The 24,439-nt window shown below is 40.2% G+C and overlaps 1 protein-coding gene across 2 annotated transcripts in view; it reads left to right on the top strand.

Moving 5' to 3' along the window:
- The window catches only part of LOC134602951 (inositol polyphosphate-5-phosphatase A-like), a 57,697-nt gene that overhangs the window by 14,475 nt on the left and 18,783 nt on the right, over positions 1 to 24,439 (top strand). For both annotated transcript variants that reach the window (XM_063448457.1, XM_063448456.1), the window contains exons 6-7: positions 20,631 to 20,694; positions 23,090 to 23,196. In XM_063448457.1, coding sequence (XP_063304527.1) covers positions 20,631 to 20,694; positions 23,090 to 23,196 — 171 coding nt within the window. The remainder of the gene's footprint in view (positions 1 to 20,630; positions 20,695 to 23,089; positions 23,197 to 24,439) is intronic.

The raw sequence follows: 24,439 nt of genomic DNA, 5'->3' as shown, positions 1-24,439 counted from the left end.
CTATGTGGCACTCCCCTCAGATCCCACTAACAGATTCCTACTTGAGCTCAAAAAGATTCTGGATCAGGCATTCCAAACCAACCTGATTAGCATTGATGAATATAAGTATATGTTCAACAAGAGACCCACCATCGCTACCTTCTACTCGCTGCCCAAGATACATAAGCAACAGAAAATACTAACAGGGAGGCCTATAGTATCAGGGAACAACAATCTTACCCAAAATTGCAGTATGTATGTGGAACAAATCTTGAATGGCCTGGTTAGGGCACTTCCCTCGTACGTCAGGGATACAAAGCAAATTTTGAAAATACTGGACGACCTGACAATACCCATTGGGGCTAAACTATGTAGTCTCGACGTAGAGGGTTTATACAGCTCTATACCCCACGAGATAGGTCTCAACAATATTAGATGGTTCCTTCAAACACGGGACATATCCCTCCATGACCATAATCAGTTTGTGCTGCAATTACTACAATTCGTTTTAACACATAACTATTTCCTCTTTGAGGGCACCCACTACCACCAGGTGAGAGGGACTGCGATGGGGACGACTTGTGCCCCATCATACGCCAACCTCCACCTGGGGTGGTGGGAACAGAATGTAGTATTTAGTTCCAAATTTGCCGCCTATCAGGACTATATCAGTCTCTGGAAACGTTATATAGATGACGTACTGATTGTGTGGACAGGACCAACTGAGGTGTTTGAAGATTTCGTCAAGGCTCTTAATTTGAATGACCAAAACCTGAAATTGACTCATGAGGTGGGAGATAACAAAATTAACTTTTTGGATTTGACTTTACAAATCATGGAAAGTGACAATAAACATATCTCCACCACTCTTTTCAGGAAGCCCACAGCGACCAACAATTTATTAAACTGGCAAAGCCACCATCCAACACCATTAAAATATGGAATCCCGGTGGGACAATATCTCCGCGTTAGAAGAAATTGTTCCACCATTGAGGAATTTAAAATTAAAGCCAAGCTATTAAGATCGCAGTTCAAGGTCAAGGGATACTCAAATAGATGTCTTAAAGCGGCATACTCAAGAGCACTTACGACCGAGCGTAAAGACCTACTAGAAGACAACCCTCTCAGGGACAAGACCCCAAACCTGATTAGATGCATTGGCACGTTCGATGCAGGCTGGGACCCAGTCAAGGGCATTCTGAATAGATACTGGCCACTGATCTACCAAGATCAGCACCTTAGGGAAGTCCTGTCACCAAGCGTATCACTCACAGCCAGGAGAGGCCGTAATCTAAAAGATCTACTGGTACCTAGTCATCTTTCATCACCCAAAGTAGACAACACGTGGCTAAGAACACCAGCAGTAGGCACATTTCAATGTGGCCGCTGTAAGGCATGCAGGTATATTCGGAGGAAATCCAAAATATTTTCAAATTCCACCAATACACAGACACATGAAGTCAATACCTTCTTTAATTGCCAAACAACAGGTCTTATTTATCTCCTAACCTGCAGCTGTGGCCTCATGTATGTGGGTAAGACCTTTAGGCCGTTCAAGAAAAGAATTCTTGAACACGTAAATTCGGTAAATCCCTCTAGACACTTAGACACTGTCATTTCGAGACATCTTAAACTTAAACATGGAGGCACAGCCCAGGGTATAAGGTTTAATGGGATCGAAAAAATGAAATTAGGCCCGAGGAAGGGTGATATAGATACTAAACTACTCCAAAGAGAGAGTTATTGGATTTTTACATTAAAAACCCTTTCCCCTTCTGGCCTTAATGAAGGATTCTCCTATACTTCGTTCATATAAACCAACCTAAACAACATTAGTTTCTTTATTCATTAAAGAGCTATAACCTGTCTCTATGATTTATAGCGTGTACCACATCCCTCTAGTCACAATTATTATGATTTGGGGATGGTTTTCCCCTCAAGAATACAATTGATTAATGCCATACACATTCGAGCAAGCGTTACCTCATTTTTGCATTAAGCATTATATGCAAACTGTACATTTTTGTAAATATGTTAATATGTATATATAGAATCTGTATCTTTTTTTAGTTCTCTTTTTCCCTTTTCGATTTATTTATTGATCCTTTTTCCTACATTAAGTCTCTATGGGTATATGGATCCTCTGTCCTATTATCCAACATCCATGTTCGATTCCATCCCTAATATTAATTCTCCGTGGTCAGGATACCCAAACCTACTACTATCCTAAATTACCAATTCTCCGTGGTCAGGATACCTAAACTTACTACCAAACTAGGGATATCCCAATTTGTGGATAGACATGAGCCAAATACAGGGCATGATCGCTACCTACGCTAAGCCCCAAAATGTGTACATTAGCCGCTCAGTCTTCTTCCCAGCACGTAATGAGTTAACTAAAGCCGTTACCACGGCGTATCCTCACGATACTTTGTACCCTGGCGGTACGCAAACAGTCCTTACCCCCTTAGTTTACGGAGGTTTAAGGACGTGCTCGAAGTTTGCCAGCGCCGAGCCGGTTAAAACGGCTCATACAAGCCCATTCAATACCATTATTTGCATAATAACCACGTGATGGCCGGGACCCGTAGTGCGCATGACAGCAACCCTCTGATTGGACAGAATTTGAGACACTGGGACCTAAACCCTCTTAAAAGGAGATCGAGACGCAGTCTCCAGTTAGCCCCTGACGAAGGTGCATCCCAGCACCGAAACGCGCGTCGGGCTCTTTTGGGCTCATTTTTCTTTTCACTGTGTGCTTTCCTCACTAGGTTATCTATCACTATGTGCAGGCAACCAACATTCTAAGTATGGTTCTGCACATAGAGGCACTCTAAACTTTATTTATTTATTTTTTCACCTCCACCTTCTCTCTTGTTGGTTACACTTGATATGCCTATTTGAATAACTTTGTATATATGTAAATTAGCTGCTAACTCGCAGTTTATTCCCTATATTTTGTGGAAGTCCAAGTATAGAGAGAGGTATATTTCCAGAGGTACCTGTTTGCCCTCTATAGTGGCTAAATACCTCACTCTGGATATTACCTATATATTATCCCCAACTTATCTGTTAGGGGGTATATAAAGATACCCAGCGTACTTGCATATCTTTTTTGCCCTCGCTAAATGGGCACAATTTCTATGCCTTAAGTTATAACTGTCTGGCTTTAGCTCTGATAAGCATATCATTAACCTCCACAGCGACAAATTGAGAGGGATATATGCATTTATCCTAGCTATCCTGTATATGCCGTTCCACTTAGTCGCTAGCTTGAACTTAGGACGGTTCAATCTGCAATTTTTACAGATTATTCAATACTCTAACCAGCTATAGCTCGGAGTAAGTTTTATAGGACCGAGTGTAACCTTATGCTAAATACCCACGTCAGTTGCATGACGTTTGACCTACTAATAGACCCACAAGCCACTAGTCTTGACACTGCACTTAGCTTTCAATAAAGTCATTAGACAGTAGCTAGCGTTGGGTCTAGTGGGATAGCGGTATCCATTAGAGAGACACATTTGGAGGTGAGCCACTAAGGCAAGACTGCACTTTGAATTAGATGTGATTCTATCTACTCTATTTGTTTTCTACGTTACTACTGTTTCAGTTTGTATAGCGATTATCATTATTTCCAGTAACATATTCAACTAGTCTGGTTTTTCCAGCCTGTTGTTTATTTTTTCAGTTCTTTATATAAATCACTCAGTATTTAAAAAAAACAAAAAACCAACAACTTTATTTTTCATGGTGATATCATACAAAGCAGACATGCAATGTCAGATACACCACACATTTCTGTTTAGTAGGTAATCATATAAATCAGACATATTGTAGATATGAGGGGAAAACAAACAAACAGAAAAGTAAACTAACAAGGGAAATGCAGGGCGAACTAGAATGTATAACTTTCTCACTTGCTCCTAGTTCCTCCAGCCCTCCTCACCGTATCATACTACAGGGTCCCAACATGTGGACTCCCTCTCTGAAGTGGATACAGCCAATTTTTGCTAAAAGGGTAAATTGAGACCGCTGCTTACCCCGTTGCCATCCGGGTCTCCCACTCCCAACCCAGTCATCCCACCTTTGGGCGTCCCCTCGGGCACGGATTCAACCTGGGCTTGGAGACTTATCATGGTGCCGAATTAGGCCATCTTTGTGTTATGCTCTCTAGGTTCCCATGCTCCCGCTTCTCCCTGGCTCCATATATGCCCCTGCCCCTCCACGCATTCCTTAGGGAGGCAAGAAAATTGGCAGGCAGTTTACTTTAAGGGAGGCACACAGTATGACCACATAATAGACAGAGAAGAAAATAAAATAAACACCATGTTAATCAGAGAAGAAAATAAAATAAAAGGGGAGGAAGAGTAAAGCACAAAAAGACAGCCTGTTTCAAGTCACTGGTATGGAACAACCCAAGTGCAGTTCACAGTGTGGCTTAAGGATCTCTTTGCAGGGCAGGACCATTTATGGGGGGTCTTGGGTTCTCTCCTGGGCAGTTAATCTCGGGCCGGAGACTTTAGCGGTCAGGTCGGCTGTTGTTTCCCGTCACTCCAGTAAAGGCAGCTTTAGGAGGCTCAGAAATTCAGCTGGATCTTTGTCGGCAGATAACTTCAGCACCAATTCTGCTTAAGGTACCACCAAGGTCCCTGATGCTTCCCACCGGTATCAAACACCATTCTGTCTGAGCATCCTGGTGGTTGGCATGAATCTGCGCTGCTCCATCAACACCGCAAAAGGCAGGTCATGGAAGATTTTAACGTGGCTATCCTCCACTATGACATTGGGGTGCTTTCTGGAGCGCACCAGGATAGCTGTCTTAACGGAGATATTTCATGTGACCGCCAAGACATCCCTTGGTGCATCTGCCGGGGCGATGGGAGCTTTCCGGATTATAAATACATTTTTATTTATTTATTTTTATTTCTTTTTTTACATTCTCACTTTTGCAGTTAAAAATTTCATGTTTCATTTTTTTTTTGTAAATCTTTCTTTTATTGAAGGCATATAAGATGGGGTACAAAAGAAAAGCAGGGAAATTGTACGAGTGATTTTACAGCTTAGGTACATCATTTAACAATTTTGAGTTACATTTCCAGATTAGCGATGCCTCATTTTTTTACATTTTTGTCGTTAAACTATATGTTGAAGATACAAGCTTTGGATCATAAGGTCCTGTTGATTAAAGGCACAATAAGTGGATAAACTGATTTTTAATCTAGCAGAGGTAACATTACCCAGAGTTGTGCAGGCTGGTTGATTAGATGCATGCCTTCTGAGTGTGTTAATAGAATTAAACCATATACTATACCAGAGGGCACAGTATATTAACATGCTGGACTTAAACAGTATCCTACATACATAGGAAATGAGAGGCGTACAAACTCGTGTCTAGATATACTAAAACAGTTGCTTTGCTGAATGGGTATCATTGGTTCAATGCAGAACTAACTGTATAACAAAACCGAAATGGGAGATACACAGTGCTTAAGCTATGCAATTGGGTTTAACTGGGTCAGTGATTAAAAAAAAAAAAAACACAACTGGTTGCATAGATGGTGGGCTGCGACAAAGGTAACCATTTAAACTTAGCGTTGCGTCCTGTATAGAGGGGACCTAAAGAGATAAGGAAGGTGAGAGGAGAAAGTTAAACAGTGCGGCGTGTCCGCAAAACAGTCCCGCTCAGCCCTTGCCAGTTCGCAGTTTGTTGTCATCAGGAGTGAGAGGGCAAAAGGTGTTAGAGCGGCAGATGCGGAGCGAGGACCCCCTCCAGCCCCAGATATAGGGTGGCATCGTCTGACCACTGACTCGATGACTCCATGAGTTCGAGGCATTCCCATATCGGGTGCAGATGGAGCCGGTGACCTGTCGCCGCCAGCGGCGGGCATTCCTTCTGCAGGGTAGTCGATGCTGCGGAGGCAGTTTCCTCCTGGCCCCCAGCCTGGGCGGGCTGCGTGCTTGCGTGGTTAGCTTGGGGATAGTCGCTGTGCCCGGAGTGGGGCGCCTCTTCCCCCTGTTCCCGCTGCTTTTTTGCGGTCTGGCTGCCCTTTCGGTGGTACCTTCCTCTGTACTCCGTGGGCTCGGTTCGGTCCGTTCTTATCTGGGTGGGGTGGCTAATTTGCCGTTGGTGCTTGCAGCCTTGTTACCAGCTTGTGCCAGAATCGGGCAAAATCTGCATCTAAACGCTGCTGTATGTCGCTGTGATCCTCCATCTCTTGTAGGTGTTTCAGCTCGTAAGGTGTACTCGCCGCCGACATTTTGGGTACGCCATGTGCTCGGCTGCCCTGATGTTGCGGTTCTTCGATTTGTATGGTTGGCTTATGATTGCCATTCTAGTTGCTTAGTGTGGACCGAGATGACCCCCATCGGTCCAGAGGGGGGAGGTGGGGGGGGGGGGGTGTAGGAGGTGACCCTTTCGAGGTTTCCATGTCCAGGTCAGCCTGGGGAGCGGCTTGATTGCCTTTACTAGACTGACATTTTTCTATAAAAAGTTCTTCACATCTTACTTAATCCAGGCCAGTAGACACACTCTTGGTGCTCACACCATACATTTTTCTGTAATTATAAATGAAGATGTGAGCCCTTTTTTGTTATCCCTTGTCAGTTCGAAACCATCACTGTAATATACCTTCTTTCATTATTTGTATTGCATTGTCTATATCTGTGAATGTCTGTATTGATTTTATCAACTCATTTAATAAGACAGATGTTTGTCAGTAAGCCTCACTGAGGGCATCACTTGAACATCCTGAAGTCTTAGCAACAGATAATGGAGCCTCATTTAGCAATAAGGTTTGTGATCTGTGTGTAAGTTTACTGTTTGACCATGTATTTGGTTAAAGTGAATCTATCGTGACTGGTTCTCTTAAACTGCTAATGACCCATACGCAATTAATTTATTATTTACTATAGTGATAGATTATGTATATACATTTTTTCTGAATTATTAAACAACTAATCGATCCACTCCAATGCTATATAGCCAGCATGCCACCTTCATTGGTGTTATAGTAATATAACATTTACTTCCATCCCTCTCCTGAGGTCTCTCCCCCTGCAGATATTCAGTGCTTCTTGTATCTCACAGCTCATTTGGGTTTGTTTAATATTATTGTATCATAGTGATAAGCATATTTGTAGTAATCGGTATGCAAATAAATATACTTCTAAAATGCTGCATTTCCCAGTATTGAATACTGTTTGCATATATTACAGAAACTAAACCGTGTTGAGCCTTGATATGTTTATACAAATTTCAGGATAGCTAAACTGGAAAGCCAGCTTCCGGAGCATAATGCAAGCTGCAGTTCAAGAAAAGCTCTATTACTAAATGATATTCCACTTTCATGTGGGAGATTATAGCTATTTTTTCAGTTTATATCCCCCATGAATGCATAGCCATCTATCACCTTCGAGTTATTGCTACCCCTCAGCAGAACCTTATGTATGGAAAATATTTTCCCTTGTCTATCCCTGTTAGTGTGCTGCTGTTGCTTGTAGTGGTACTTTGTATTATAGGACCATGGACCATCAGATGACTGTGGGCTTTTTATAGGATCATACCATCTCTTTATCTCCCTAGTACCAAACTGCATGTTCTATACATATCACGATGCCACAGGTATAGTCACAGTGGTTAGACTGCAGTGACTGGAGTAATCTAGTAACAACTCTGTTTGACCAGAAGAGGGCAGACTTTCCTTTTTAATTTTTATACCTTATACTTACATGCAGGGCTGTATATTATTTTTTTTTATTTTTTTTGAGCAACTCTCTTTTCGTATAAAATAATTTCTTTAGATTCTTGGAATAGTGAACTATTTTAACACAGTTTTGTTTTTTTCTGTATTTTCTTTCAGTGCTTTCAGAAGAACAAAAACTAATAGAGCAAGTCCATGTAAATCATGAGTAGTCCAGTAAGCTATAAATTGAGATATGTAATCTAGGAAAGATTAAATAAAAATAAAATGCTGACCTTTTTTTCCCTGCAGTGGTAATAGTGCAACTTATGTAATGATTTGCCTTAATCATGCTGCTGGTCTCAAGAACTATGAATACTAGACTAGAGCAGTGCGTTCCACATCTGATCGGCCACAACATTAAAACCGCTGACAGGTGAAGTGAATAACAGTGATTATATTATTACAATTGCACCTGTCCAGGGGTGGGATATATTGTACAGCAACTAAACAGTCAGCTCTTGAATTTCATGTGTTGAAAGCAGGAGAAATGGGCAAGCCAAAACATCGAGATACGTTGACAAGGGCCAAATAGATCTGATGGCTAGATGACTGGGTTAGAACATCTCCAAAACAGCAAGTCGTGTGAAGTGTTCCCGGTATGCAGTGGTTATTACTTAACAAAAGTGGTGCAAGGAAGGACAACCGGTGAATCGTCATCAGGGTCATGGACGCCCAGTTCTTACTGATGCACACAGAGAGCAAAGGCTAGCCTGTCTTGTCCGATCACACAGAAGAGCTACTGTAGCACACATTGCTGAAAAACCTAATGCTGGCCATGCAGACAGTGCATCCCAGTTTGCTGTGCATGGGGCTGCGTCAACCTGCTTTTGCATCTGTGGGATGTGTGGAACAACAATTCTGATCCATAGTGGCCCCACCTCGCAACTTGCAGAACTAAAAGGATCTATACAAATTTAGGCAGGTGGTTTTAATGTTGTGGCTGTACACTTAGACAGTAGTGCTATTGCATTATTTATAGTATCTTTGGTCAGTAAAACAAGGCTATTTAAGTTTACGGATCCTGACATTCATAGTGACCAGCTTTTCTCTTGGCCAGGTTATATTTTTCCAGCTAGGTACCTGATGAGTGGTAGGAACATATGTGTTGATGGCTTGGATCTTGTTTTTGCACATGTTAAGAACAAGATATATTCTTTACTGTCATTACTGATATTTGCATCCTGCTCTGGTTGCAGGTAATGCAAGACGAATATCTGTGAATCTAGCAGAACAGCTTTGGTCTTAGGTACTTCCATATGTCATTCTATCTGTATTTGTTGGCTTATGTGTTGATCTATGCTGATATATATTGTAGTTATCTATTATTTGTTCTGATAAATATCCAGTCTTGCCATAGAACCTCTGCCTTTTCTGCATTCTCTATCTGGTGAAGTCTCAGGCATTCCCTTAGCCATTCATCTTTGGTTGCCACATTCGTGATGTACTTGTGGATGCTCTGTGTTTCATCCAGGACTGTGTCCTTGGCACTCATCAGTCTCCAACCTTCTTCCTTCCAGCTGGTGTACAGTATCTGAGAGACAAACTTCTCCATGGTGTGTACTACCAGCAGGTAATGGATGTGGCCCACATGACAAAATCCTACCAGTGGTTGGAAAAGGCAGGACTGAAAGACAGCACTGAGGCATTACCCCTAGCAGCACAGTGTGACGGAGCTCCTGTACTCTGACCGAGTACCTCTGTCCAGTTTGCTTCCTAGTCACTTGCCAGGACCTGGAGCACTTCAACCTTAGTCGCCAAGGCTTTACTTGGGCCTCTCTTGAGCTTTTCGACCCAACCAGGCTGCAGCTCTCATTCCAGACATATATCGTCTTCTCTGCCTATTCCTCTGCAGCCCTTCTTCCAGGCAGGTATTGTACCCTCTGCCTATTCCTCTGCAGCCCTTCTTCCAGGCAGGTATTGTTCCCTCTTTCTATTCATCTGCAGCTTTCCTTTCAGGCAGGTATTCACCTCTGCCCTGCAATGTGATAGCTCTTGTGTTTATAAAGACACTTGTGTTTCTCAGGCCTAGCTGTCTTTGATTTGTTGCAGGCTAGGGGGATTATGCAGCCAGCCAATACGTACAACAACTCCATTACTGGGATCCCTAAAAATCCACACAGAACATATACTTCCAAAAAGAACTAACATACACCGCTTTATTTTTTACTTGGCACTAGCTCATATGCTCATTACATGTAACTTATGGTGACAACTTAATACAAATTACAAACAATTAAATACATTAGACCACATACAGGAACTTATAATAGTATAATTACTTATTTATAAATGGTTGGTGAAGACTGTTTTTAACACAAAATAACACTCCTGTCTGCACAATTAGCAATATGCAAATCTACCTGAATATGCAAATTAACAAGCTTTGCTATTCAGGTAGTGTATATAGCCAATGGTGGCCAGCTGATTTATTCTCTAAGTCTGGCATATTAAGGTATGTGAATTCTCCTACTATATAAACATTTCCCTATGTCCAATAAAATAACTTTAGTTATATATATTATTTATTCTATTAAGACGGAGATCAATTCATCCCGACTCCCTACGTTATAATTAGTCAAGGTTACGATCTTTACTTTGTTATAGGCTATAATGCAACACAAGTAGAACAAAGAGAAACGAAGGACAATTGGCCTATTGTTTTCGTTTGGAATAATTTCAATGCTGGTTCTTGTGGTTTTAGTTCTTGCAGACTGTTACGTGTTTGTTCTGTGTGTTTCAGAGCACCTGACAAGACCATCTGCCCCAATAAAATGTACCCTCACAGTATTTATCTTCGGTTAAAATTGATGCTTTGACGCAACTACTGTCTAACAGCCCATCCTCACACTTAAGAGTTCCTAATCTCAGGGTTTTTCATTTGTTTTTCGCACAGGTGTACTTTCCTTATCCACAGGCATATTGGAATGTAATAATTGGCAGTCTGCTTTGAGAGATCCTGTTGCAGGCAACTCCCTCATAAAAATAGAATAAGCACAAAGATTGTTAATAGGACGATTTATAGTTCCCCCATTCTCTGTGGTGTACTAACCCAATATGGATGGCTATGGAAAAAACCTCAAATAAAATACGATTAGTAATTGACTTATCAGCCCCCCACTCTACAGCCATGCGTAGCCTAAATTCATTAATCCCGTTTGAAAAATTATTACTACAGTACACTGCAATAGACAATGCCATACACGCTATAATTTCAGCAGAAAATGGTGCATGGTTAAGCCAGACAATATTGCACATACATTCAAACTCCTCCCTATTTACCCAACACTAAGGCATCTACATGGTGTCAAGTGGGAAAACCACTGCTATTTCATTACCAGGGTCACTTCCGGATCAGTAGTCCCAGGTTTTTTTTATATGTTCGCTGAGACACTTTGCTGGTTGCTACTTAATTCATGTAGATGTTCTACAGTCATTCGTTATTTGAATGACTTTCTTACAGTAGGGAACAATTCTAAACCCCCAAGTAGTTTAAAAGACGCCATTTAATTATTCAAAAACCTAGGTGTTCCAATCTCCAACGATAAAACGGAAGGTCCTGGCTCTAAAGTAATTTTTCTAGGGATTCACCTGAACTCAGTAGCCATGAAAGCCAGCCTCCCTAAAGAGAGCATTTGTCGCACCCTTGATTACATCGTACATTTGTATCCAATGAGGTTCCGGTAATCGTAAAAAACTCCAATCTCTGATAGGTTTACTTAACTTTGCCATGAGGATAATCACTCAAGGCCGGGCCTTTATTTCCTGGCTGCTCTGTTTATTAATTGAGCTACCCAACAAAGATAGTCTAGTTGTCATAGATAACCTACGGCAGACCTTACTATGTTGCAGGAGTTTCTATGCGAGTGAATGGGAAGTGCATGCAGATAATTCAGCTACGTACTCACTGGCTTTGCAGCAATCTACAATATTGACTGGTTATGCAGCACTTGGCCAACAGAGGCTAAAGATCTCGATGCCTTTACAGACACATTAGCTCTTTTCGAGATATACCCTATAGTAGCCACAGCGTGAACGTGGGGTCTGGTCAGACTGTTAAATACTTGTCTGACAATCAAGCTATATGTTTTATTGTAAATAAAAGGCGGTCACAATTCTTGACCATTATGAAATTTAATAGGAAATTAGCAGCAAAGTACCATTTTTTAATTTGTGTGCATCGTCTCTTTCAGGCCTTTATTCAAGCACACCAACCAGCCTCACGACATGCAACAGAAACCCCGAACTTTCACCAATTAATCATGGATTAAATAGCCTATTTAATCATAGCAAATATCTAGCACAAGCAGCACTTACAGCAAATACTATTCGGTCATATAACAGGGCAGAACATTTTTTAAACATTTTTCAGTTACGTTTTATATATCCATGCCATATGCTCAATGGAATTTTTGGTAACCTTAGGTTAAAACTTTCACACAACATAATAAAAATATACCTTACTGGGATACAACATCACACGTTGACTCCCTAATAAACATGCTTTCATGTCATCATATCTAATTAAAAACATATTAAAAGGTATTCAGAAAACTAGTTAACTTCAAACACGTAAGTGACTTCCTATAAACAGTGATATATTAAGATCGTTATCTGATTTACTTGACTCCTCTCTGTTTGAGTCTTATACTATACTAACCTAGTAATTAAGAGTGACATATACTTGGCATTCTATGGATTTATGAGACCCAGAGAATTTACTAGAGAAAGCTCAACTAAAACAGAGCAGTATTTAAAAGTTGGCCATTTAATAAAACATTCAGACCATTATAAAATTTGACTGCTCCATAAGAAAACCAGCCAAATGGGTCAAATTACTGAAATACCAGTTTACCCTACACTTAATAGGTTTTGAGACCTTTTGTCTGCAATTTACTCTTCCCCTAACTAACCATTGTTTTCACTTCACCACTCTAATCTAATGATGGGAAAATTAACGCGGTATATAAAGAATATTGCTGATTAGATTAGGCCTGAATCCTATGCTGTATTCAAGACACTCATTCCTGATAGGGACAGCATCCACTGCTCTTAGTAAAAACATAACAGTCCATGTTATTAAGAAATTGTGGTTTTGGAAATCTTCAGCATACTGTACCTATATTCAGACACGGTCCTTTGTTGTATCTGGCTGATTTTAATAAATGACGTATTTTGTATTCAATTTTCACCCTCTTTATTTTACAGGCCTACCAGTATTTCTGTTTTGGCACGCCTCAACTGACTTGCGTATATTCCCTATGTTCCGTTTATCTCTTACAGCTTACAACCTTTTGTGTCCCGACCACAAATATTAAGGTGGGAGCCTGGAGTTGTGGGATGGACCATTTTTGGCTATTTAAAGTACTCTCGACCTCTAACCAGTAACCATATCTTGATTGGCTCCTCATATATCCCACCCTTCAATCCCAATTTTTGGAAAACTTTTTTGAACAAATTCCTTAGTTCGGAAAATGCAGTTTTAATTTGCAGTTGTATTTTCTGTTCTATACGTGAACTAACTAAGATTGCATTGAAGACTTGACATGTCGTTCTATGGCAGGCAGTCACTACACCTCATAGATATTGTTTCATTAAACAGTTAATAGCGTGACTTTACGTTAAAATCATGATTTTGATGCTCACAGAGGGCATGTGATTTTGCAGGGTTTACTATGTAATTCCCACGTCTTCTACTCTTTCAAGGTTCTTTACTAAAGTGAGAATTTCAAATTTAAGGTCAAAGACTCCCACCTGGAAACATAGCTGTCATAGAGAATGTTTCCAGTTGGGCTGTTTTTGCCTTGAATTTAAATTTAAAATTCACTTTGAATTTTTTCGTTAGTGGATAACCTTGTTTGAGTGTGAAGTAACAGATTGCATTATTAAACTAAAATAAGAAATACAGCAAGGGAGACTCAGAATACAAAGTCTAGAGGACAGAGGTAAGAAATACAGGAAGGATAGGACAGAAGAAAGGAACACTTGAATAAGCAGGGAAACACTGGAAATATTTAAACAATCAGGTAAGAAGTAAAAAAAAATACAACAAAAATGTATTCTTCAGATAACTGAATTACTGAATTGAAACGTATACTATGGGGTAAAAACAAGGCTTTATTTTACTGGATTGTAGATAATGCTTTAAAAATAATGTGAAAATAAATAAAAATTTTAATAAATACTCACTACTGCCTTTCCAGGAAGAGAATTTTCAACCAGCTCATTCTGGTGTATAGGGTTCATTCTTATCTCATAAACCAATAGAAGCCACACAGCCCGGCTTACTGGAAAGTGCTATTACTATATTGGTTGACCTTTGTAAGTGCATATACATGAATGGAAATGCACACAAAGACCCAAGAACAGTGACCTGTGCCCATACATAGCCTTAGCTACAGGATTAAATCTTAAATAGCTAGTTACACCTGCTAGACTAGGTACTGACAGTCTCACCCACAATGCAATGTCCACACGTAGAGATGCCCATAGAGCATTATAATATAGGGTTATATACCGTTGTAGGGTTGTATATAAACTGGCAGATACAGATAAGGCATAACTACAAAGAAAAACACAACATTAGTGATACATGAACTCTGACAGACACACGCGCTGGTTCACATGCACACATACACACTGACAGGGTTCTACAAACCAACAGACACAAAACTGTGAAAGCAGTTCGGGACACAGACTGGGCCACATGCACACTGATAGACAAAACCAACCAGTCCTACGTACACAGACATTAACACTCAGTGGCCTTATGCACATTTACTTACAAACTTCCCAGACTGTACACAGTACAATACAATCCAGGGTGTACACACACTGACGCACTAAGTTTGTACACTCTTTAACATATCGACAAGAACACGTATACACTCACCAGGCCCTGTTTTGTATAGTAGACACAAAAGAAATGGACATGCTGAAATGCACACACTGGTACAGTTGATGCTGCTGTATATGTTCATTCAAATACACACACTGGTACTGCACACACTGACATTCACCAACAGTAGCATTGCGCATTGAAACTTTGTGAGGCCCTTAAGTTAGAAAAGCTATGCAGTGTGTGAAAAAAGCGGGGGTCACATTTATCTCTCCCTCCTCTCTCAGGAAAGTTAATAAATTTAGCTCTAGATTAAAAGTATTGATTCTGTCAGTGAGGTGATAAATACAGGGAGGGAGGGGAACAGAGGGGTTGTGAGTGAGCATGGAGGGTGTGTGTAAAATGTATATTGTGTGTGTCTATCAGGGAGATGAGGTGTGCGAGGGAAATGTATGGATATTTTATGTATGTTATGCCAATGATGTATGCACAGTGTTAACCCGTCGTAGGTACATTATCAGAAATGTCGGTGTATGATGCAGTGGTTTGTGTGGATATTTTTGTTTGCATCAATTGCAGGAGTTAAGAACAATATACCTAGGCGTTTAATGATAATTTCAAATATTTTTTTAATGCTTTACTTGCTATTTTAAAGCTTAAAGGATTGTATTTCAACATTTATAGTAACGGATATGTTTTGTAATATTTTTATTTGTTGCGAAAAATGTTGGTCTTCTAAATAATACAACATTTATTTAGGTGTTCACCTCGGCATCTTTCATTGTGATGCACTCTCACATAGTTACCGGTATTTACTATAGTGATAGATCAAAGTAAATTTCAAATTTAATGGCCAAGTAGCTGAACTGAAAGCATAGCTGACTGAGAATGTTTCCAGGATGTCTATTTTGGCCTTAAACCTAATTTAGAATTTTCACTTTGGTGAATAATCCTGTCACTCGTGCCATGTACCACCATTCACATTGAATTTCACCTTTTGCAATCTATCACAATGCTGCACTCTACTTTTTTTTAATTCTTATAATTTTCCCCATGCTGCACCCCACCACTTGACAATATTTGCAATACAGTGTTATTTATCTGACCATCTTTCACCATCCTACAATCTCCATTTTGCCATATTTTGGCACATTGATCTCTTGACATTTTTACCATTCTGTCGTTTTCCACTCTGCTGTTTTCTTTAACCATCATTTGCCCATCTATGCCTTTGGTAAACTTTAACCATTCTATTCCCTCCCTATTTCTGTTCATGCTCTGCACTGTCCTACATACACAGTAACATAGAATGTGACGGCAGATAAGAACCATTCGGCCCATCTAGTCTGCATAATTTTCTAAATACTTTCATTAGTCCCTGGCCTTATCTTAAGTCTAGGATAGCCTGATGCCTACCCATGCATGCTTAAACTCCTTCACTGTGTTAACCTCTACCACTTCAGCGGGAAGGCTATTCCATGCATCCACTACCCTCTCAGTAAAATAATACTTCCTGATATTATTTTTAAACCTTTGCCCCTCTAATTTAGGACTATGTCCTCTTGTTGTGGTAGTTTTTCTTCTGCTCTCTAACTTGACATGTTACTCTCCCTCTTTTTCTGTGCTGTTACCCTCCTATTTGTCTTCGATTGTAAGCTCACTTAACCCCTTAAGGACACATGACATGTGTGACATGTCATGATTCCCTTTTATTCCAGAAGTTTGGTCCTTAAGGGGTTAAGCAGGACCTTTTTTGCCTCTTGTCTGTCAGTTACGTGTTAAATAATCCCATTGTATAATTCTAAAGTGCTGCAGGAGATGTTGACATTATAAAAATGCTAATATTAATAAGCCATCCAGCACTCTTACCCTTTATAATTTTGTGATTGTTTGTCACCCATCTTGCTGTGCTTCATTCTTTCCATTGTTATACTTTCACTCTTGACTTCTTTAACTGTTGAGGCCACCCTCTTGCAATAGTTCATAATTCAGCACTTCTATATATCTTTCAGCATTCATTCTTAATCTAGCCACCTTTCTTCTTTTAGAGCTTAGTCTGTATATATTTCAGTGATTTACACTTTTTTCCCATCTATCAGCATTCAGCTCTCTTTCTCTTGAAATCCTTTGAATCTCGCAATCTCTTACTACACTGGTCACTCTCGTATCCCATGCTTTTTTTTTTTAGATCTCTGCTTTGGCTGTTCCTACTCACACCGAACCTCTTTTCCTAGCATGCTTTCTGCATCTCCATTTGTGTGTCTCTGTGTCTTTGCTCTCTTGTATTAGCTCTATTTTACTTTCCCAAGTTTGTTCAGGTACGTCAGCTGTCTCTATCTCCCCCCCTCCCCCCCCCCCCACCCTATATTCTGTCTCTTTGTCCAGTCTGCTCTCTCTCTTACCATGCAACTGTTTTTTCCTCTTTCCTTCACCAGGCTGCGCTCTCCCCAGGCTCCTCTGTCTTTCTCTCACGAACGCCTGGTTATTAACGCTATTTTGATAGGTAATTATTTGGTACTCTATATTTCTGCGATGCTCTCGTGCGCGACTCTGATTTATTAACATGTCTGTGTGTCTGAAATCTCCCTTCTGTAGCACATCACTCCTTTAACCTGTCCAGTGCTTATAGACCCGCAGTGTTTATTTACCCATTGTATGCCAGAACATCAATATTCCCGTACAGTTTGACCGAACTTTGAGTATTACTAGGTTTATATTGCACCACACTCAAAGGGAATTATAGTTTTGTTTACTTTTTTGTTTTATTATTAACTAACAATTTTTCACTTTATTAAAACCGTCAGTTCTTCCAGAGCATATGATATCTTCTTTTAAACGCTTTTAAGGCCATTTTATGGAAATATCTTTATTAATAGGGAAGCTCTACAACATATCGACTGGCATAAACTCCTTAGTGATAAAAACACCGAGGCTAAATGGAAACTATTCAAACAAATATTAGAAAGGTACATTTCTCAGTATGTACCACAGGGTAATAAATATAAAAGAAACAAATTAAAACCTATGTGGCTTAGTAGAGAAGTAAAACAAGAGATTAAAAATAAGAAAAGGGCATTTAAAGCATTTAAATCGGACAAATCAAAGGCATCCTATATAAGATATAAGGAAGCCAATAATGCTTGCAAAAAGGCAATTAAAGTTGCTAAACTAGAAAATGAGAAATTGATAACCAAAGAAAGCAAAACCAACCCCAATTTCTTTTTTTAAAGTACATCAATTCTAAAAAAAAAAAAAAATGAAAGTGCAGGTACAGCGGAAACAGAGATAGGTCTGTTCGTTAATAAAGACCACCAAAAAGCAGAAATTTTAAATAACTATTTTCTTCAGTATATATTAATAAGGATCCTATGGCAAGATATATGCAAATGATTGCTGCAAAAACCCTGCAGATAACTTGTGATTGGATAACTCGAGACAAGGTGCTACAGCTATTAAAGAAAATGAATGTAAATGAAGCTCTGGGGCCTGATGGTATTCACCCACGAGTACTTAAGGAGCTAAGTGGGGAAATAAGTAAACCTCTGTATTTAATTTTTCAAGATTCTTTTGTTTCAGGTATTATACCGGAGGATTGGAGGAAGGCAGATGTTGTTCCTATATTTAAAAATGGTTCAAAATCCTTGCCTGGAAATTATAGACCTGTGAGCTTAACTTCTGTGACTGGGAATATATTTGAACGGCTATTAAGGGATACTATTCAGGAATTCATTGGGAAGAACTTTATTAGCAATAATCAGCATGGTTTTATTAAACATAGGTCATGTCAAACTAACCTACCGGTAATTGCATTCTACGAAGAAGTAATTAGAAGTATAGATCAGGGCGTTGCAGTGGATTTGATCTACTTGGACTTTGCCAAGGCATTTGATATGGTTCCTCACAATAGGTTAGTCTTCAAACTAAAATAAATTGGTCTAGATGAATATTCTTGTTGTTGGGTAGAACATTGGCTTAAGGATAGAGTACAATGAGTTGTCATTAATGGTACATTTTCAGGCTGGACAAAAGTGGTATGTGGTGTCCCTCAGGGTTCTGTTTTGGGATCGCTTTTATTTAACATATTTATAAATGATCTTGAAATAGGCATTGAAAGCCATGTATCAGTGTTTGCAGATGACACAAAACTTTGTAAAGTAATAAAATGTGAGCAGGATATTGCTTTGCTGCCGAGGGGTTTGGATAGACTAGGGGACTGGGCACTAAAATGGCAAATTAAATTTAATGTAGAGAAATGCAAAGTCGGGGTTAAGAATGCACAAGCAATTTACACCCTAAATGGTAGTGAATTAGGGATAACCACACACGAAAAGGATTTGGGAATTGTTATAGACAACAAATTAAACAGCAATGTGCAATGTCAATCTGAAGTTGCTAAGGCCAGTAAGGTTTTGTCATGTATAAATAGGGGCATAAATTCTCGGGATGAAAATATAATTTTGCCTCTTTATAAAACGATGGTAAGACCACACCTTGAATATGCTGTGCAATTTTGGGCACCTGTTCTTAAGAAAGATATCATGGCAGTAGAAAAAGTGCAGAGACGAGCTACAAAATTGATAAAAGGAATGGAGCATTTTAGTTATGAAGAAAGGTTACAAAATTTTAATCTGTTTAGTTTGGGAAAACGGCGCCTGAGAGGGGATATGATAACATCATACAAATATACTCGGGGCCAGTACAAACCTTTATCTGGAAATCTATTCATAAACAGGGCTATACATAGGACACGAGGTCACACATTTAGGCTTGAAGAAAGGAGATTTCATCTAAGGCAAAGGAACACGAAAAGGTTTTTTTACAGTAAGGGCAATAAGGATATGGAATTCTTTGCCTGAAGAGGTGGTTTTGTCAGAGTCTATACAGATGTTTAAACTGCAATTGGATAAATACTTGCAAAAACATAACATACAGGGATATAATTTCTAATTAGTGGGGTAATAGCTGCTTGATCCAAGGAGATATCTGACTGCTATTTTGGGGTCAAGAAGGAATTTTAGTGGGGTAATAGCTGCTTGATCCAAGGAGATATCTGACTGCTATTTTGGGGTCAAGAAGGAATTTTTTCCTAGTTTGTTACAAAATTGGAAACGCTTCAGACTAGGTTATTTGCCTTCTTTTGGATCAACAGCAAAAGCATATGTGAGGAAGGCTGAACTTGATGGACGCAAGTCTCTTTTCATCTATGTAACTATATGTAATACTAGTTTACTGATGTTTAATTCTTATCCATATCAGATTTCTATTTCGCCTACAATCTTTTCCAAATGTTTCTCTTCCTTCATCTACCTTTTTGACAGTTCTGTTATACATTATTTAGTCTCATCTTATCAGTATGAGGTTAAGTTGGCTCTTTATCCCAAAGGTGTTTTTTTTTTTTTTTTTATGGAACAGATTTTTTTTGTGTCTATGTCGATCCTTTTTCTAAGTGCTTATAATATTAATAATATATTAATAAAATTACAATAAACATATGAAACGTTGTAGAATTTTAGGCTAGCCTCTCAGGAATGCTCATTGGTTCTTAATGAAAATAATTCAATCTGTGCCATATTGTGTATAAAACAAAAAGTACTGGATCAAGTAAAATTTATATTTTTGCCCTGAAAAGATTTGACTCTTTGGGACAAGCAGTTCTTTCCTTAAATTCTCATTTTGTTTCTTTCCCTCATTCCCTCCCTTCCTGTCTCTGTGGTATCACTCTCTGACATAGCTCCAGACAGCTGTTAAACGACTTAATCTCTTAAAAATAGTTTTAATTTTCTGCCTCTTATTGATCGCCGTCTCCCAATTAATCAGCCCGAGTGGAGCTGTTAGGGGGGAGGGCCCAACATGCCCCTAGGACCAACTTGGGAAGGGGGGGGGGGGGAGAGACTACCATCTCTGCACTCATCTACCAAAAAGACTGATAGCATCCACTGGTGCATGTCTTATTAACCCCCTTTTCACAGAATTGTTTATAGGTATTACCCCTCACCCTCTCCTCTCCCCTGCAGTTCTAGAAAATTGCTAAATGTTTGACTTTTAACCCATTCTTTCATTTTTCTCTGCAGGCTCTTGGCTCTGTTTATTTTATACATCACTCTGTTTGCAAGATCCATATCTATGATTTTCAAGGTAAGATGCTGGCAGTGACATAGCTTTTGAGCAGATTAAGACTTAGAGTGCAGCTGTTTGCCTGAGCATTAGACTGACACTTCCTCTGTTTAAATATGAGTGAGGCTGGCACTGCCATAGTGAGTGTGGGCGGCAGTGTCGTGGTTTTACTACAGAAAAAGGCCTGAAGCGCTATTGCATGAGAGGGGTGGTCACTGTGTGTGACTTTGAGCATGATAGTGCCCCTGTGTGTGTTAGCAATACTGACATTGACTCTAAGTGTGTGAGAGTGTGGTTGCCAGTGTATGTGCAATTGTGTCTGACAGAGCCAGCAGTGTGTGTGAAAATTGTTGTTTATCTCATTGTCTGAGAGGGAGAGACACAATTATGCATTTAGATGAGGGAAAGGCTGTTGAGTATCGTCTTTAGTCTGCTGGACATCATGGTATCATTACTGAAAAGATCGCATTATGTGTTTGTCGTCCCAGCCAGTGTTTGCTTGAGTCAAATCGATGGAAGATGAAAATCACACTGTGTGAGGTATGAAGTTTGTTACGCTGTACACACTGTGTGTAAAGATAGTTTGTCATGCTGTTACACACTGTGTGTGAGGGGTAAAGGTTGTCATGCTGTTACACACTGTGTGTGAGGATACAGTTTGTCATGCTGTTACATATTGTGTGAAGGGAAAAGATTATGCTGTTACACACTGTGTGTGAGGGGTAAAGGTTGTCATGCTGTTACTCACTGTTTGAGGACCAAACGTTTTGTGTGAGATGGTGCTGACAGTCCTACTCTTTGTTTTGTGTGAGATGGTGCTGACAGTCCTACTCTTTGTTTTGTGTGAGATGGTGCTGACAGTCCTACTCTTTGTTTTGTGTGAGATGGTGCTGACAGTCCTACTCTTTGTTTTGTGTGAGATGGTGCTGACAGTCCTACTCTTTGTTTTGTGTGAGATGGTGCTGACAGTCCTAGTCTTTGTTTTATGTGAGATGGTGCTGACAGTCCTACTCTTTGTTTTATGTGAGATGGTGCTGACAGTCCTACTCTTTGTTTTATGTGAGATGGTGCTGACAGTCCTACTCTGTTTTGTGTGAGATGGTGCTGACAGTCCTACTCTCAGTTTTATGTGAGATGGTGCTGACAGTTCTACTCTTTGTTTTGTGTGAGATGGTGCTGACAGTCCTACTCTTTGTTTTATGTGAGATGGTGCTGACAGTCCTACTCTTTGTTTTGTGTGAGATGGTGCTGACAGTCCTACTCTTTGTTTTGTGTGAGATGGTGCTGACAGTCCTAGTCTTTGTTTTGTGTGAGATGGTGCTGACAGTCCTACTCTTTGTTTTGTGTGAGATGGTGCTGACAGTCCTACTCTTTGTTTTATGTTAGATGGTGCTGACAGTTCTACTCTTTATTTTGTGTGAGATGGTGCTGACAGTCCTACTCTTTGTTTTGTGTGAGATGGTGCTGACAGTCCTACTCTTTGTTTTGTGTGAGACGGTGCTGACAGTTCTACTCTTTGTTTTGTGTGAGATGGTGCTGACAGTCCTACTCTTTGTTTTGTGTGAGATGGTGCTGACAGTCCTACTCTTTGTTTTGTGTGAGATGGTGCTGACAGTCCTACTCTTTGTTTTGTGTGAGATGGTGCTGACAGTCCTACTCTTTGTTTTGTGGGAGATGGTGCTGACAGTCCTACTCTTTGTTTTGTGGGAGATGGTGCTGACTGTCCTACTCTTTTTGTGTGAGATGGTGCTGACAGTCCTAGTCTTTGTTTTATGTGAGATGGTGCTGACAGTCCTACTCTTTGTTTTGTGTGAGATGGTGCTGACAGTCCTACTCTTTGTTTTGTGGGAGATGGTGCTGACAGTCCTACTCTGTTTTGTGGGAGATGGTGCTGACTGTCCTACTCTTTTTGTGTGAGATGGTGCTGACAGTTCTACTCTTTGTTTTATGTGCGATGGTGCTGAGAGTTATACTCCTTGTTATGTGGACGATGGTGCTGAGAGTTATACTCCTTGTTATGTGGACGATGGTGCTGAGAGTTATACTCCTTGTTATGTGGACGATGGTGCTGGCAGTCCTGTATTCTTTATTATATCAAGGCTGGCGTGATTTTTTTTGCTGTGTGTATGGTAGAGGCTCACATTCTTCCTGTAAGCTGTGTGTCCTAGAGTAAGTATAGCATTTCGGTTTATATTGGATGTTAGATGGGATTTTGTATTGTTGCCATTTCCACTTGTTGTTAAAGGGTGATTAACATTGGCTTTGCAAGCTCTGTCTAAGATGGCTGCTGTTTGCACTGTTTATTGCCGGACGCTGGCATTACTGCTTTCAGCACTTTGTAAATGCTTGTTTGTAGTTTTAGTCTCAGACAATATGTGCATCCATCAACGTGTGCTTCTATTTATGTATTTTTCAGAGGGGACATTTGTCTCTGTCCCTGCTGGCCATAGTGTAACATCAGGATCTCTTGAAGACTGTCCCATTGTGCACAAGGAGCGTTTCCCACAGGATTTCTGGTCAGAGGTATATACTATATGCAGCAACACACTCTCCAGCACTTTATAAATGTAAAGGGCTTGGCCTGCAGTTGTGGGAGGGGCATAGTACCTATATAAACCCCCCTACTCACCCTCCTCCGTTCCGTACGTTTTCTTAGCGACTCGCATGTCGCTGTTTCCGGCTCCTTACTCCCTCTTACCTGGTCCTCGTGGCTCCTCGCCTGGCCTGCGGTTTTTCCGGCTGCTCATTTCGCCCGCTGTCCTCCTGAGGCTCTGCTCCCTCTCTTGCCGTACGGCGCGGTTGTAAGGGCCTCCGCAGGCATCCTGCTTGCGGTGTTTCTGGTGGGCTGGTAGGGATGTCTCGCCGTGACTCTGTGAAGGAGGAGGGGGGGGGGAGGGGCTCCGCGTTTTTTCTCAGCTTGCTGCGCATTCTCGTTCCGGGTCAAAACCAAGAGCTTTCAGTAAGCTTTCTGAATGTACCATTACTTCCAAATGTTAGCTCATTTGAAACTGTTTTGTGTCAAGACAATTTTAGTGACAGTACCGCTTGTATATCTGTCAATCTTTGTGCGGTGATTACACATAAACCTACTATCACTCATATTTAAATATTAATCTACTGGGAATAGTGGCAAGCTTCCCACAACCTTTTTTTTTTTGCCGTGTCACTTTTTAACGCTTTCATGACCAATCACATGCCAGCATTTTCATGATACCCTACATGTGTATACATGTTTCAATTTCCATATTTTGGCAGTATGTTTTTAGTATTTTTAGTATGTACTAGATTCTATTATTGCTGAGATTAAATTAACATTGGTACCTCTAATTATTTCTCAGTTAACACCTGGTTGTATTATTTCAATGAGTAATGCATCCAAATATTAAAATTGCAGTACTTGTCTCCTGAACTTGTCTCACTTGCATCAAATCTCATATCTCAACCGGTTCCAGGTGTCTCGGTGCTATTGATATAATTATATTGACGTGTAATGTATACGACATTACAAACTTGTTGATAAATTTTTCTAGACTTGTCAAAAAAACTTGTCATTCGAATCTCCTTCCCTACCGTTTCAATATGCGGTCTTAAGCTACTAACAAGCTGTTTTCGGTCACGGGGTTTCACTTCAGGTTTTAGTTTCTTTGCTTGGCAGGGCCGCGTCTGCCTGCCATAACCATGCCGAGTTATTTTCCAGAAGGGGCGTTATGTGTTGTTCTGGCCCTTGCGAGACCTGTGGGCTATGCACGCGCATGCGCTTTCTGAT

Source organism: Pelobates fuscus, chromosome 3 (assembly GCF_036172605.1).
Source record: "Pelobates fuscus isolate aPelFus1 chromosome 3, aPelFus1.pri, whole genome shotgun sequence".
NCBI classification, from domain to species: domain Eukaryota; kingdom Metazoa; phylum Chordata; class Amphibia; order Anura; family Pelobatidae; genus Pelobates; species Pelobates fuscus.
Note: the sequence above shows the minus strand (reverse complement) of the source record. Positions and strands in the feature narration are given on the sequence as shown.